The sequence below is a fragment of the Gallinula chloropus genome (assembly GCF_964237585.1).
Source record: "Gallinula chloropus genome assembly, chromosome: 4".
NCBI lineage: Eukaryota > Metazoa > Chordata > Aves > Gruiformes > Rallidae > Gallinula > Gallinula chloropus.
In genome coordinates this window covers 50,040,704-50,056,645 of record NC_140088.1, presented here as the reverse complement: position 1 = coordinate 50,056,645, position 15,942 = coordinate 50,040,704, and the positions used below count along the sequence as shown (strand labels likewise).

At 43.2% G+C, this 15,942-nt stretch overlaps 1 protein-coding gene across 2 annotated transcripts in view; it reads left to right on the top strand.

Moving 5' to 3' along the window:
* Positions 1–8,608: 8,608 nt before the first annotated feature.
* Positions 8,609–15,942, top strand: part of PRDM5 (PR/SET domain 5) — a gene marked incomplete at its 5' end in the record, with an annotated part of 76,086 nt that continues 68,752 nt past the window's right edge. For both annotated transcript variants that reach the window (XM_084263846.1, XM_084263845.1), the window contains 2 exons: positions 8,609–8,701; positions 13,295–13,378. In XM_084263846.1, coding sequence (XP_084119972.1) covers positions 8,609–8,701; positions 13,295–13,378 — 177 coding nt within the window. The remainder of the gene's footprint in view (positions 8,702–13,294; positions 13,379–15,942) is intronic.

Below are 15,942 nucleotides of genomic sequence, written 5' to 3'. Positions count from 1 at the left end.
ATAATTTTTTAAGATGGAATGTTTACTGAATTCACAAAAGTTTTGATAATCAGTGTAGCAAAACCAACAAGCCACAAAAAAATAAAGCAGTCTTTAAAAATAGCTCTGAAAGGAATTTTCCTCAGCAAATCAAAGTGCATTAGGGAAAGAATAATTTAAGTTTGTCAGGCCACCAGAAAATACAGACAAACCAAACACTGCTAGAACTGGGAAAAAAAAAAAGATGTGGCTTATTGTCATATTTACAAAAGGCACAGTTAATTGTTTAGGAAAGTACATTGTCTTAGATCTAAAAGATCTAAAAGATCGAGTTTTTAGTTGGTAGTTGGTGGTTTAAGTTGACTCCATGTCAACACAATTTGTTCCAGGTACTTAAGAGTCACTGTGCTTAGTGATTTCTAGTAGCAGGGGTGCCATTGTCCCCAAAGCAGGGCAGACTTTAAAGGCATATGCTGCTCTTACTAAGCTCAGCTACTTAATTTGCTGCTTCTGTTTCTAAATCTTTCATTTGAGATCATTATACTTCTTGGATTTGTTTACAGTAACCATAGAAGAGTCATTGTGTCTGCATGTGCTGGCATGTTGCATGGACTAAAGCAATATGGTTTCATATTCAGCTTGGCAGTGTTGTATAGCATAGCTGCTGCTACTGGCTTTAAAGAAGGGGAGGATTTTTCCCATATATATCAGTTTCTTTGGGAAATGGAGTAGTCAAAAAACCCCAACAAAACAAACAAAAAAGCCCCCTGAAGTCTGAACAACTGAGAACAAAAAACCCTGAGAGGTCTGCATGCTGTTGCTCATCCTATCTTTCCCTCAGATACTGTCATTAGACAAGCTGAAACCTTTGCTTCCTGGAAACCTGAATGCGAGGAAGTGCAAAGCCCCTTTTCCATCCTGGTTCAGATACTGCTGTGTAGAAGGTCTGGGATGTCAATGATAAAAGCACAATGATCCCATACAAAGTGAATGACCTTGTATCTAGTCAGAGGAATGGGCTTGCTGAATTCCAAGGAAATATCTGACTGAAACCTCTGCATACCTGGTCAAACCTAGACATTATTTGCAGATACACATGAACAAAGAGGAAATGGTCTGACAGTATTCAAAGTGTTCTGCTAATGGGGTACAATCCAGGCAAGCCAAAGATTGTTTTTAAGGTGCTGCTCCTGATCTTACCAGGTTAAGAGGAGACGGATGAGATTGGAAAGGAGATATGTAGATCCAGGAAGGCAGTTTTCAAAACAGTAGCTGCAAACTTGATTAATGTACAGTGCAGTATTCTGTGGACCAGTGAATGTACAAACTGGGGAGGGGGGAGCCATTATCATGCACAACACCCTTTCTCAGATACGTCAGCTACCAGAATCAAATTCTGGTATTGCTACGGATGCTGTAAAAGCTAGTGCTCTACTACTTAAGGATGCAAGGAACTCTAAAAAGGATTTTTTTTAAAAAAAAATAAAAGCCTCTCTGATTTCAGTCCAACAGCCTGAGGGGCAGGAGGGAGGAAAGAAATGTGAAGTGCCTTGCAGACCTTTAGGGATCATACTACACCATTTTAAACAAAGGATTAGCTATGAAAAGCCATCCTTTCTTCTCAAGAAGACTTTTCCTTCTAGGCTGCTGGATACTTCAGTGGTTGGTATGCGTACTTCTGGAATCTTGAAGCCTGTTTTTGTCTTAAATCTTTTTTGTTTCTTAGAATGTGGCATGTTAACTTATTAAGTATGACCCTTAATTAACTGTTCCTTGGGTGGAGGGAGTATCATACCATGCTTCTGGTATGATGTTGCAACAAGTATTGTAACTCCAGACAAGCAACTCTCGTAATTATTTTGTTTGTCACCACACCTGGATTTCTGCCATGGAACTTCATTTGGGGAATCACAGCTTCCATGACTATGTAAGAGCTTTCTTCTGAAAACACCTTTCTCTAAGGAAGTTATGTAAATAGTTCCCTGACACCATTAGGCTTCAAATCTGAAGGCTGGTGGATTCCCTTGAATTTCTCCTTAGTGTTCAGTGTAGTTCTCAACAAGTAACTATGGGGCAACATAGGAACAGTGGGTCAACACACTCAGCTTCTCTCTGCTAGGTTGCAAGGGAGTTATAGGTCAATGTTTGCTTTTTGAGGAGGGGTGAGATTTTTCAGCTGCTTGGCATTGTGCAGGCTGTGGGTATGCCCTAGGACAGGGCACAGAAAGCTCTGTACCTCCCTTTGAATGTAAGCACAGCTAAAGCAGTGTATGATGAAACAATTAAAAAGCAGAACTACAAGAAAGCAAGATATATCAAGGGCATCCTCTGATAAGTCAGTTTGAAATAGTTTGCAAGATAACATGGATATGACCTACTATATAAATATTAAAGGTACATTTATTTAAGAAGACAATTAAAGGAGAAATTAAGAATACCAAACTTAATTAGCATTTTTCTGTGTTAAGCTTACAACAGTTCAACTTGTACATTATGCCTCAAAATTTTCTTTGTTACTTATGCTTCATTATTCTCTATCTACTGTGGTGTTTGCTAATGGTTGCCACCAAAATGTGGTCTTTATTTGATGCATTAATTCAGAAGAAATTATTTTACTTGAGGTATATTCCTAAGATTTTTTTGATCCCCAAACATTTCATCTGACTGGTTCAGTTGAAATGAATGCTAAAACTATCAAAGCATTTTTGTTAAAGGAATTAGGCCAGTAAAAATGGAACCCAGCTGTCCCTATGTATTTTTTTCCATCTTTTTTTTTTCTATTTTGTAAATAGCATCTCAAGTATGTGCAGTGAGTTAAGAATGCAAGATGGAAGTGGTGAGGTTACCTTAACACTAGGAAACAAACCATTACACTCATGTACATGAAATAATTAAAACTGCAATGAAGGAGATAAAACAGAAAGCCTTCAAATTATACTAGCAGCTAGGAAAGAGTGATAAAATTTGCCTCTAAGGCTTTTCCAAAAGCCCTATGCTGTCGTGGTGCAAGCAACTTTAAGCTAAAAGGGGGAATCAAACACCCAAACCAAATGCCCCTACACCCTGAAAAAACACAACCAGCTTGTTCAGTGCCTGCTGTCATGTTTGAAAAGTCCTGTATTCTATGTCTAAGCCTCCTAGGTATGTTAATTGAAATATATTTCATGTATCTCATAGAGTGAACATACTGATGTCCATGTCAGTATGCTTTTATGCACTAGAACTGAAAACATCAATGTTGTCCACTTTAACATTTCCTTACAAACTCAGCAGTCCCACAGGAAGAGGAAAGGACTCTCTTGAGACTTCACACATCTGGGTTGTTTTGAGATTTCACAATGAAAGAGTAATTCTTTTCACTCTTTCCATATAATTTTGTACTGCCATTGCAACACTGGTTTTTAGATACTTTGGTTTACTTCCGGTTTGCAACATGCTAAAACCTGTCTGTGGTTTTCATATGCAGACTCATTTCCACTCAGGATCTTCTTTACTGTCCATTCTGTGTGTGTGTGTGTGGGGAACATCTTTAAACTCTCTCCCAACCCAAACCATCTGACTTTGACTAAAGAGGAACTGAGTATGTGAAAGCTTGCAGGACCCTACTGAGTGTATCTATTCTTAATTATAGGAACTGATAACTTTATCTTGTGTAGCTATCAAAGCTACTTTCCTCCTTTTTTTTGGAACAATACCTACTGCTGTTTAGCCAGGCTGTGGTAGAACAACTGTGTTGAACAACAGTGTTGTCATTAATCTGGGCTAAGACAAGTTATTTGTTTTCTCTGTGTGGCTGTGGTTTCTGCATGTTATCTTTTGTTCCAGTTGTGCACACAACCTAGTTTCTCAGACGTTGTTTTAGAGCACGAGTGCCACCCATCAGTTCAGTTAAGCCACATTTTGGCAAATGTAGAGCTCAAACATTCCTGGAGTGATTGTCACCCTCCCCTCAATTGCACATTTTAGTGCAAGTGCCAAGAAAGAATACTTGAAAACAGAGCAAAGAAAATCACCTGGGCAGGGGTTTCTGTTGCTTAGGAGCGGGAAGCTTATTAAGTGTGTGGGAGGGTGGGGATATAACTGTACAGCATAGGTAGTATGTGCTGCAATACTTAGTGCAGTGATACTTGTTTGCCAGTGGCCTTCTGAGAAGAAATGGATGGCTCAGTGTGGGTCATGATACAGTCACTAGGAACAGGTGGATAACAGTGGTTTTTGGAAGGTGCAACACCATGCTTCTCAATCTCTGGGACAATGGGTTGACAACAGTTTTTTCTGTATTTTGTTCAATGGAATTCCTACTGAGAAAGTAGAAAGCTGTGCACCTTTGCTGTCATATCTGGTGGCTGCCTCTGTGTGTGTGAATGTGTGTCTGGAGAGCGCTGCTTCATGCCTGCACGCTAGGGGTTCATAACTCTCAGACCTGGTCAACACTGGGACTGGGCTGTTGGAGAGTAGCGTGGGTGAGAGGGACCTGGGGGTCCTGGTGGACAGCAGAATGACCATGAGCCAGCAATGTGCCCTCGTGGCCAAGAAAGCAGATCGCATCCTGGGGTGTATTAGGAGGGGGGTGGTTAGTAGGCCAAAAGAGGTCCTTCTTCCCCTCTACTCTGCCCTAGCGAGACCCACCTGGAATATTGGGTCCAGTTCTGTGCCCCTCAGGTCAAGAAGGACACAGAACTCCTTGAAAGAGCCCAGCACAGGGACACCAAGATGATGAAGAGAGTAGAACACCTTCCTTATGAGGAGAGGCTGAGGGAGCTGGGCTTCTTCAGCTTGGAGAAGAGGAGACTGAGGAGTGACATTATTAATGTTTATAAATATGTAAAGGGCGAGAGTCAGGAGGATGGAGCCAGGATCTTCTCAGGGATGGCCAGCGATAGGACAAGGGGCAATGGGTGCAAGGTGGAGCAGAGGAAGTTCCAAGTGAATGTAAGGAGGAACTTTTTCACTGTGAGGGTGACGGAGCATTGGGACAGGCTGCCCAGAGAGGTTGTGGAGTCTCCTTCTCTGGAGACATTCAAACCCTGCCTGGATGTGTTCCTGTGTGGTTTAGTCTGGGTGATCCTGCTCTGGCAGGGGGGTTGGACTAGATGATCTTTCAAGGTCCCTTCCAACTCCTAACGTTCTGTGATTCTGTGAACACTGGGAAGTTGTCAGTACAGTTTTATTGCACAGTTGACTCCTCCTTGCTCCCAAGCAGCTGCTACACTAGCAAACCCTGGTGTATCTGCAGCGATTCTAACAGAAGTGTGTATTCACTGGCTGTATGTGCCTGTGCTGTGCATCTATCAAGTACAACACAGTTGTGTTGAAACTTACGGTGCTCCACTCTTGCCATTGACTGGTGATCAGCATAGACTCAGCATGATGTGGTGTCCATCTTCTGTCCAATTTGACTCATTTGGACCTTTGAGACCTCACCCTCCTTGCAGCTGCAGACAGCACAAAACAGAGCAGAGCTGTAATGTACATGTCTGCTTGATTAACTGTTGTCAGCCTTATGCTCAATGGGGTTGACTTCATTTCCTTCAGTGGCCCTTGTATGAACCACAAAGGACAAATGCCAACACCAAAAGTGCATGAAGCCCAGTTATAAGACCTTATGGTCAATGGCTGATTAGAAGAAAAGTTGTGAATATCCAGGCAGTTGTGAATATCCAATTAATGTCACAAGACCTATTACCCTAGAGAAGGAGAGACTGGCATCTGTTTCATCCAGTGCTATAGCACCTTTCCTGTTTTGCTTACACTGAATAATATACAGCTAACTGCATTTCTTGTTAGAATAATAATGGATTAAGTTTATAAATTAGAATAGTCTCCTGTACTTCAAGAGCTTAAAAACATATAAATGCACTGTAAATTATGCTATATTTCTTCTGTGTCACATTAGATGTAAGTTGTTAAAGTTCCTAATGAAGTACCCCCAAAATCTTTTAAGAGAAGAATACCGAGGCCTTCATAAAATGGAAAATTATTTTTAAAATATTCATAGCCCTTGGAAAACATCAGAGACAGGGGGAAATGATGCCAACATTTTGAGATATATATATATATATAAAAGACAAATTGGTCTTCATTCAAGAAGATATTCTACGTCTACAAAAACATTAAGTACATTCAGTTATGCATTAGGAAGCTTTGGAGCCCTATCTTAACTCAAAGATTAGTTAAATTTGCTCTTACTCTGCAAACTGAAGCGATTGGTCCAGGCAACTTAACTCCTCTCTGCTCAATATATTTGTTTTTGAGGTGTTAGAATTCTTGCTTACATGGATCTAGATACTCAAATTTCATTATTTCTTTTTACAAAATTAACAGTGTCCAGGTTATCAATCTAGGTATAAAACCTGTGTGTCTGTTCATATTCCCAAAAATCAATCGAACCTTGTTGGACTCTCTTCCTTTTTTTCTTGTCAGAGGGAGAGCCTCACTTTTTTAAAAAACTTTAATGATATCTACCATATGACTCTGTAAATACTAAACAAAGTGGCATCATTGCAATATGTAAAGCACGAGAACACAGTCAAAGGGAGTCTCATCTATAGCTACCCTGGGGTGGGTGTGGGTAGATGGGGTTTAGTTACTTTGTTTTTCCTGGGATGTCTGCCTATGGCCTGCCAGAAACCCAATACAATCACTTTTAGGATGATCCATTCTGAGTTATGTCGTAACTAAAATTTCAAGCATTATTTTCATTCATTCTGACACCAATATACATTTTTTCTAATGCTTTGGTGGAAACCAGAACCGTTTACTACTTCTCCTGTTTACATATATGGTAATATCTATGGAAGAATACTAAGAGAAAGAGATTGTTACACTCCAGTGGTCTAATCATTAATATTAGCTAGCTTGTTTGCCTTTTCCCCGTTTGCCTGGCATGCCTTGTACTTGCTTTTAACTGCATCATCAGGTGTAACCAAATTCCTTTGCCAACTACTTCAATCTAGAGAGCAGCAACATGTATGATGTAGGCTGAAATGCCAACAGAAATTAATCTGCTTTCTAGGAAAAAGCTGAATGATGGATATGGCATGGTTATGAAAAGGAGTAGTTACTGGTGTGATGTTAGCAACCTGTTAGAGCGTAACTTAATTCTTCCAGTTCAAACTAAGTTGTTGTGTATGGTGTTAGTGAGAATAGAATGTCCCTGCTGGGCTGCTGTTAAGACTGTAGGATATTACTCTTCAGTGTTGTGTTTGAGTTCATTTAGGATTGATAAATTTTTTGCATTCCAGAGTTCCCTCAAAGACAATCACAGAATCACAGAAAAACATTAGGAGTTGGAAGGCACTAGTCCAAAACCTCCCCATCCCCAGAAGTGAAGGATTATGTGGTTTCAAAAATGAAACAAAATCTGGATTCACCCATGCCTGCAATAAATAACAAAATGAGGATAAACCTGAGTGACATCTGAGAAAACCCAGAGCTCATGGAGAGCGCTATGTGGCGCCATAGTGTGTTTGAGTTCTGGTTCTGGTGAGAATCCCCGTCCTGGTTCTGGCCAGGCCAGAGCTGCCCTCCCCAAGCAGCCACCCCAGGTGAGCTGAGTTAGCCCTGGCTGCTTCCACCTCACCTGACATCACTCCCCCGTAAAAGGGGCTGGTCGGGGAGGGGCGCTCCTGGGTGCGCAGCGGGGGTGGCGGGTCTGTCAGTCCTCGCGTCGTGCAGCACCCTGTAATCGGTGGGTCGGTAAGGAACTCTGCGTCATCACCAGGTGTGAGTATAATTGGCCACTATTGTTCCCCTTTCACGGTGCTTTGCCCAGTAAACCGTCCTTACCCCCACCCACAGTGGCCAAAAAGGGCGGCGGTGGCGCAGCCCCGACCAGCGGCTGGGCACCACGCAGCCCCAGCCGCGTGTACCTGACCGTCTGTATTGGCGCGGACCCAGGTCTGTAGTGAGGGGAACCCACTGCGGCGGGGCGGAGCCCACCTGCTTCTCCCTCCGCTCAGTCCCTGGCGTTTGAGACCCAGCGCTACTAGCCCACCTCCCTCCTCTCACGCCTGCCTTTGGGTAAGGCGGCTGGAGACAGCTTCCCCCCCAGCTGACGGAGCCCGGCCGTCGGGTCGGGGCGGGAGCAGGAGACGCGGCTGGGTGCCGAAGAGCCTCTCGCCCTGGCCACAGACGACCGGCCGCCGGGCGACAACACGCGCACGGGCCTGCTGGCCGCTTGCGCGCTCGCCCTCGGTGGCACGTCAGCAGGCCGGCGGCGCCGCGTCCCGCCAGGGCCGGGCCTGGGCCTGGGCGGCCGGGGGCGTTGCGAACCCCCCGGGGGGGTCTCGTTTGTCCCGTCGCGACGCCATCGAGCAGCGGCCGCGCGCCCCTCGACGGCGCGAGCGGCCGGGTCCTGCCCCGCCGGGCGCGCGCGCCCCCTGCGGCCGCCCCGCCCCGTCCCGCCGCGGCCCCGCTGCCCAGTCGCGGCGGGGGCCTCGCTGGCGGCCTGGCTCCTCCCCTCTTCCTCAGGAGCCGGGAAAGCCCCGCAACCAGCCCCTCTTCCTGCCCCCTCCCCCGGTCTCGCCGTGTCTCTCTCTCTCTCTCTCCTCTCTCTCCCTCCCGGTGGGATGGGAATGCCCGGTAATCCTTCTCCCCGGTAGCAGGCGGCGGCCCGAGCGAGTGCAACATGCTGGGCATGTACGTGCCGGATAGGTTTGCCCTGAAGTCGTCAAAAGTTCAGGACGGGATGGGGCTCTACACCGCCCGCAGAGTCAGAAAGGTGGGTGACGGCCGGGCGAGCGGGGTGACGGCCCAGCTCGGCGGGCAGCCGCTGCCACGTATCACCAGAGAGCGGGGCGGCTCCCCCGCCCCTCGCCGCCGGCCGGGCTGCCGCGCTCGAACTTCACCTCAGCCTTGCTTTGTTGGCGCTGTCTCCGCTTCCGTCCGCCCGGGCTCCCTCTCCTGAGGGGAGGCACCTCCCGCCCGCCCCCCTCCCGATAAAAGGGACTCACGGCGCTTGGGGCGCTGCCGCGGGAGGCGGGGAAGGAAGGGGCGCGGGGGCCTGCTGGGGCCGTCGGCTGCTGTGCGGGGTCGACGAAGGGTTTTTCCCGTTTCGTTTAACTTTGTGTTTCTGGCTGCCTTGGACAGGGCTGCATCCGTGACTCTCCGCGGCTGCCCTCAGGCCGCGGGGCGCCTCTGAGGCAGAGGCACCCGCCCGTGGGTCGCAGGCTCCTGTCGCCTCCCTGCCCTTGATAGCCGGGTGCGATCGGGGGTTTAACCCGCCGTTTCGCGGCAATGCAGGCGGGCCTGCGAAGGGTGTGACATGGCCGAACTGCGTGTCTCTCGTACCCCTACGCGCTCACGTCCCTTGACACCTTGTAGCTGAATTGAAAGTCTCTCGATTAGCCGAAATCCCAATTATGACTATGAAGGGGGCTTGTTTGAACTGATGAAGACCCACCTGAAGTTATGAACTTTGCATTAGTGTACACTTCGATGTATTTTTGGTTTTTTTTTTTCCATTTTTATCCTGCCTGGCTTCGGCTCTCAGTGGGTTGAGAGGGTTGTCTAAGTTTACCGTGGTTTCATCAACAAAGCTTATATACCCTGGGGTAGGGGGTCTTTCATTTGTAAGGTGTTCCTGACTGTAACTGGGGGGTGGAATGGGAACAACTTAATATCACTTGGCTTAAACTTTTTTTCACTGGGGTTCTGGCCGTTAATTTGAAAACTTTAGGAGTTTGTGCAGTAAAGCAGGTTGTACATGACTAGCATATATTAATCCCTGGACTCTGAAATCAAGCATGCTCTGGAATGAAACTCATGGAAATCTCATCATCTGTGTGTCAATATCAATTCTGAATGTCAGTGCAGAGTTCAGTCAGCCCCATTTCTTAACGCTGTTGTCAACTGAACCTTTAAAGCTGTGTGCTAAGAAAAATAGCTTTTTTTTTTTTTTTTGCCTGAATTACTTCACGTTACTCTTGAACTGTCTGTATACAGGTAAAGTATCTGCTGTCAGGGCTCTGCCAGTGTGAGCACATCATACAGGCCATCCTAGCAGAACTGAAGTCTTGCAATTGTGATGGATGGCATGTGGAATGCAGAAGAAGGTAGAGGTGGTTTTAGTAGGTTCTGTCCGACGGGCAGACTTTGATAGGCTGAGGAGCCAGCTCTTGAGCGCTTCTATGGGCAGTGGTTGAAACAGATATTCCTAAAATGGTTGGAGACCTGTGCACTGTGTCTGGCCACAACTCTGCAGAGAAGGGTGGATGTGTAAATAACACGAATGACATGTGGGTGTAGCCAGATGGTGTCTTGTGCTTTTCCATGGAAAGAAGAATCCCATCTGAAGTGCTCTCAACGTGTTCTCCTGTCCAGTAAAGAGGCAGCAGTACTACGTTTAATGGCTGCAATGCAGAGTAGCTAATAGCTGTTAAATTAATTCTTTGGAGCTTTGGGATTGGGAGGAGGTGTTGAATATGATGCTTAATTCTGAAGATCTTATGTTCCTGAGTAGCAAATACTGTGCCACTTTTCTCTCTATTGCTGTCACACAACTGCAGTTGTCTTAACACATTTCAGATGATCTTACGATCAGAAGTTGCCGTGCCAGCTCTCCAAGCGCTAAGTAATTGTGAAGCAGGTCTCTGAAAACTCTGCTGTTCACAGTTTTAGCAATAATACAGTTTGCACTCCTGTTGTCTGCTGTCTGCTTTTGTGCCTTCAGGCTGTGCTTTCGAGCTTTTGTCTGTAATCATAGGTGGTGGAAACTTTTTGTTTTATTACCTTAAAAAAGGCCTTGATTGTTTCCTAATTTCTTCCCCCAAACAGCTGGCCTTTGGTTACAGCACCGGTATCATAAGGCCCTCGGTATAATCATTGGAGGGCCACTGTTTTGCTGTGACTGGAGGAAAATTAGTCACTTCTGCTTTCTTGGAAGCAGCAGTTGAAAATGGCTTTTTCAACACTTGAATGATATGCCTTTCATGTAATTTCTGTGGCTGACTTTAGACTGTGTTGTATGCCTCATTGATGAGAGGCAGTATGTTTTATTGGTGTGTGACAGCATTTTTATTAACTAATACTAATAAATATATACTAATATATACTAATAAATATATAACTGAATATTAACACTTATTCCCATGGACCTTTGTGTTCCAAGATGTCAGGTTTTGCTGTCTCTAATTTCTCCTTTCTCTACACAGCTAGAACGTTGTTCATGTTGTATTTATGCTTAGAGATGGACATCTTGCCTTTTGTTTTTGCTGCTGTATTTAGCTTCTAGAAGGTCTTTAACACGTTGCAGTAGAGGTTTATTGGTTTGGAGTAGCTGCTTGTAGGAATGATAAAGGGTGTTTCTGGTTTTGGGTCAGTATGTAGTATTAAATTCTTGTGCTTCATCCCATGCTTTGGGGATGGGTAAAATTAACCTGTAGGTGCTTTATAAGTACCTAAATCCTTTGGATTGCAAGAATGAAAATATTACTGAGATGAGGGTTGAGGAAACCTCCAGAGTAGCAAAGGAGGAAATAAATCTGTGTCCTCTTCAAAAAGTGTTATTTTGCCACTGAAGTGAGTATGGGAAACTATTTTTTTCAGGTTCCTAATTAACTTTATCTTCAAATAATTCCTGTTGGAAATTCACAGAGGGTATTTTTTCTTTTAATAGAATTTATCTAGATTATAGTCCAATAAGATGCTTTTCATCTTGATAATTGCTATGAGTAATGAGAGATTCTGCTGATAAAATTGTGCCCTCTCTTAGAGCTCAGAAGTTGTAGTGGGCTGCTTCCCTTCTTGCACCAAAAGGGCTTGTTGCTTTCAGAATAAATGTGAAAAGCCAGTCCAGCTTGGCAGGAGGTGTCTGCCCCAGAAAGGACCTATCTTACCTTTGCTGACCCAGCTAGGAACGTAGATTTCCAGAGCAGGTTTCCTTTGCTACCATCTTGACTCTTCTTTCTCCTTCATCTCCTTCATCTAAGTAAACAGCACAGTCTAGGCAAATTGCCTCCCATGCATGGCCCTGGTTAGACAGCAGTGTGTTTGTTAGAGAGTGTTGATGAGTGCATGCTTAAAACTGTATTGACCTTGTGTTCACCTTCATTGCTGAGGAAGGAAATTTCAGTTTGAGTATTAAATCCCAGGATTTATAAATTTACCAGGGGTAGGAACCCTGACCTCAGTAGATTAGCAAAAGGATGAAGGGTGGCATGGAGAGCAGTGAGAAGTGAAGATCCTGAAGCCCTAAACCACCAGTTTTTGTTATCACTCCCCACGTTTGTGACTTTGTTGCTGCTCTGGGCTCCACTTGTTTTCTGCTGCTGTTGTCTCTTTACTTTCTGCTTTGCACCTTTCTCCTTTGTTCTCCTTTCTAATGAAGTGTTCGGTGTGCACAGTTAAAAATACTGCTCCTCAATTCTGTTGTCCTGTTATGCAGTGCTAACCTGTTTTCCTTTGTTTGTTGCCTCTTCAGTTTTAATTTTAAATGCTAGGAGTATTTTTTATTTGGGTATCTCTTCTAGGAAGAATGATCCTGGGAGTTTTCCATTCCACTTCTTTCTCTGCACTCTACTTGTAGATAGTCTTTAACAACTGAAGTGAGAGGGAGAACATGTAGCAGACTGTTCCTAGGATCATGGAATGTACTTGGGGAAAGGGGCATGTGGACAAGATAGATACTTTTATTTGCCAGAATACTGTTTGTTATTTTGAAAGAAATTTCAAAATCTACAAAGTTGCTTGTCAACATACCCAAAATTTTTAGAAGGCAGTGTCAGTGGATTCTTGTGCAGCATGTGTTATGCTGGCAGGTGGTGTAACGGTTTAATTTTGTTTATGAAGGCTTGAATTAATTCATAGACATGTAGGTACTCCCAGTGTTTTTAAACAAATCTCTGTATGCTCAAAGCCTCAGCTATTCAATGTTTTGATTTGTGGCACTTCAAAAAGTAGTGTTGCGAATAACCTTGCAAATAAATCTAAGGTAAACTTTGTGCTTGCCAAATACCTTATGTTTTAGTTGGATGTCTCTTGCTTCCTGAAAATCTTGTAAAAAATGTAAAAAATTGGACTTGTAAATTTCAGCCTTGTTTAAAATAAAGTTGTGTTTCGCAGAGAGGAAACAAGCAAGGGTGTAATGCATGGTTTTAAGAGGTTCTCCAAGCTATGAAAAGAATAAGAATGAGCTCGATGTTGAACCCTCAAGGATGTGCACCTTCTTGGAGTGTAGTAAGATGACAAAAGAAAACCGTCCTTTTCCATTTGAAACTAAAATTTATAACTCTGCTGGAGTTCTGTAATTCATTTGCCCCTTTTTTATTCTTCCCTCTTTTCCACTGATTCTTTTTCTTTCATAATTATTTCTTAGGGTGAAAAATTTGGCCCTTTTGCAGGGGAGAAGCGAATGCCACAGGAACTGGATGAGAACACAGACTGCAGGCTCATGTGGGAAGTGAGTAGTCTAGAGTGACATCATCACACTGAGCAAAAAGTGTTATCAGAATTGTTTGCTGTTGTGAATCCTTCTCCTCTCCACCCCACCCCACCTTAAAGATACTGTAGTGAGATTTAGTACTTACTGATGCTTTTAAATGATGCTTTTTGGGTAGAAGGGGATTAGTTTTTTTTTTTAAATGAAGAAGCAAATCATAGTTGTGGGTCAGCCAAGTGTGAAATACATAAAGTCAAGCAAAATATAAAAATATAATGACTCTGAAAAAATATTTTAAAATGTGAAAATGAAAGATTGAAATAGTTTGAATATGGGAAGATGATTGTAAGTTACTGAGGAGCTGATTTGTGCTGATCAACAGTTGTCAGCTGATAGTTCCCTCCAACTGTAGCATAAAACATTCCCCCCTGCTTTGGTACCATAAGTGAGGTTTTAAAATTTTATCAACTTTGCAACATAATGTGTAGTTGTGAGATCTTTAGCAGGATAAAACCCTGGTGCTGTGGGCAGGGGAAGGCATAATGAGCTTGAGGGCTCTTCTGCAATTTTTTTTGCATGTACTAGGCAGCAACACTAGTTTATACAGTAGATCTTGTAATCAGGTCTTTAACCCATTGTAGTTCCTGTCAGAGCTGTGCTTGCCTGTAGCAAAACCCAGGAGTTTACCAGTTGAGGACATTACACTAACTGAAAAAAATACTTGCAATAACAATATTTCCAATTTGTTATACATACTTGCCTTCCTGTGCTTCTGTTCCATTTTTGTAATCTTTCTTTTCTGTTCTAGTTCTTTGAGCAGAATTCATTTCCTTTCTTGTTCCCGCCCATCCCCTGCCAAGCAGTTTCTACAGAATGCTCTTTTAGTCCTGTTTTATACTGGGAAGGGGACTCGTTTCCTGTTTTTTCACCTTTCTGCTGGCTAGAGGTGGTAGGATGACTGGTACTTCTATGTTGTGTGGCATTGTATAAAAAAAGGCTTATGTTTCACATCTGGTTTAAAGCTTTATCTTTCCATTTATTACAAAATCAATGTTTGTTTGAAAAAAACCCAATAGCATTAGAATCGCTGAGCTGCTTCTAACGAGAGCGTAGTATTGATACGGTCTTTGCAGAGCTATAAATAGATTCTATATTCTGGAACAGTGAAGAGACTGCAAAAACCCCATCTTGTTACACGCAAACTCAGTATAAATACAGTGAGTGGCAAAATATTCCTAGATGAGCATTAACTCAAATTTGTGGATCCTTCTTCCTCTTCCCTTTTTGTTTCTTTTTTAATCTAGGGGTGTGCCCAAAATATCCTTTTCCAGAGAGGAGGCGTGGACAAGTCGTAGGAGCAACTGGTTTCATCATCTTTGTTCTCAGCTGAAAACACAACACCACAATGTGCTTTTATTACACATGCTTGCTGAATACACTCCACGTTAAAGTGCCCTGGCTCACTTGCATTTTCATGTTGTTTCTGCAGGCTATTTTAAATCAATAAAATACTTGAGCTAGAACAAGGTTTTCAGAAGGGGTGGTGGGTTGATTATAGCAATGAAAAGGTCTTTAATTTGTTGGAAAGCTGCATGATTTTCCAGATGCTTCGTTGCTGATGATTAAATGAGATTTGTTTCTGTAAGACAAAATAAAAGGCAAATGCATGTACTTACTGATGACATTAATATGACCCCAACGACAACAAATCAGAAAATGAGGTTTTTTTAGCTGTTCTAAAACCATTTAATAATACCTTATTTTAACCTAGTGTTGAGAGTCTTGAAACAATTCCTGCATACCACATTTTATCATTTCCTGGATGTCTGAACCAAAGTTGTTCATGCTGACTGAAACTGATCTGAATATGAGCTTTATAATATAATTTAAATCATGCTGAGTCTTAAGTTGAAAATAGAGACCAGGAATGCAGAAAGTAAGAAGTGGAATGGTCCAAGTAAATGGTTACTCAAGGGTTTGCAGGAGGCAGTCTCAGCAACTAGCCAAGTTTGAGTGTAATCAGCTGTATCAAAGATACTGAAAATAATTGGAAGACTATTGGGTGAAGGCACACAAAAACCTGACCTTGCAGTCTGATGGCAGTCAAAAAAATGCATTTTCAGAGAGGACACCTTCAGGAAAAAAGCTAAGTAGTAGAGGCTTTTACTTAAGTCAAGTAAAAATGAACACGAGGTATGTGATGCCTGGGATCTGAACTTCAATTTTTTGGAATAATGTTCTGTGAGGAAGTTTACCACATGCATTTCTAGCTGTGTAGAGTCTTGGTCTGTGATGTGGTCTGTTTTGATCAAGCAATTCCTTTTTCTCTGAGATTAGCATTGTGAGTTGGCATCTTTAAGATGTCACATTGAGACAGAGTTGTACACGTTATGTTTTCTTTGGGAAGACATGGAACCCAAAAGAATTTATCTGGTCCAATGATTTTGCTAAATAAAGTTCTGAAGGTGGTGTGTTTAAATTAAATACAGCAGAATGCTATTAATCTGCCTGGAACTTGCACAGTTTTGAAGAAATCAAAGGTTTACACTTGCTTGTTCAACAGATTTCAGAAGATTTGAGTCAGG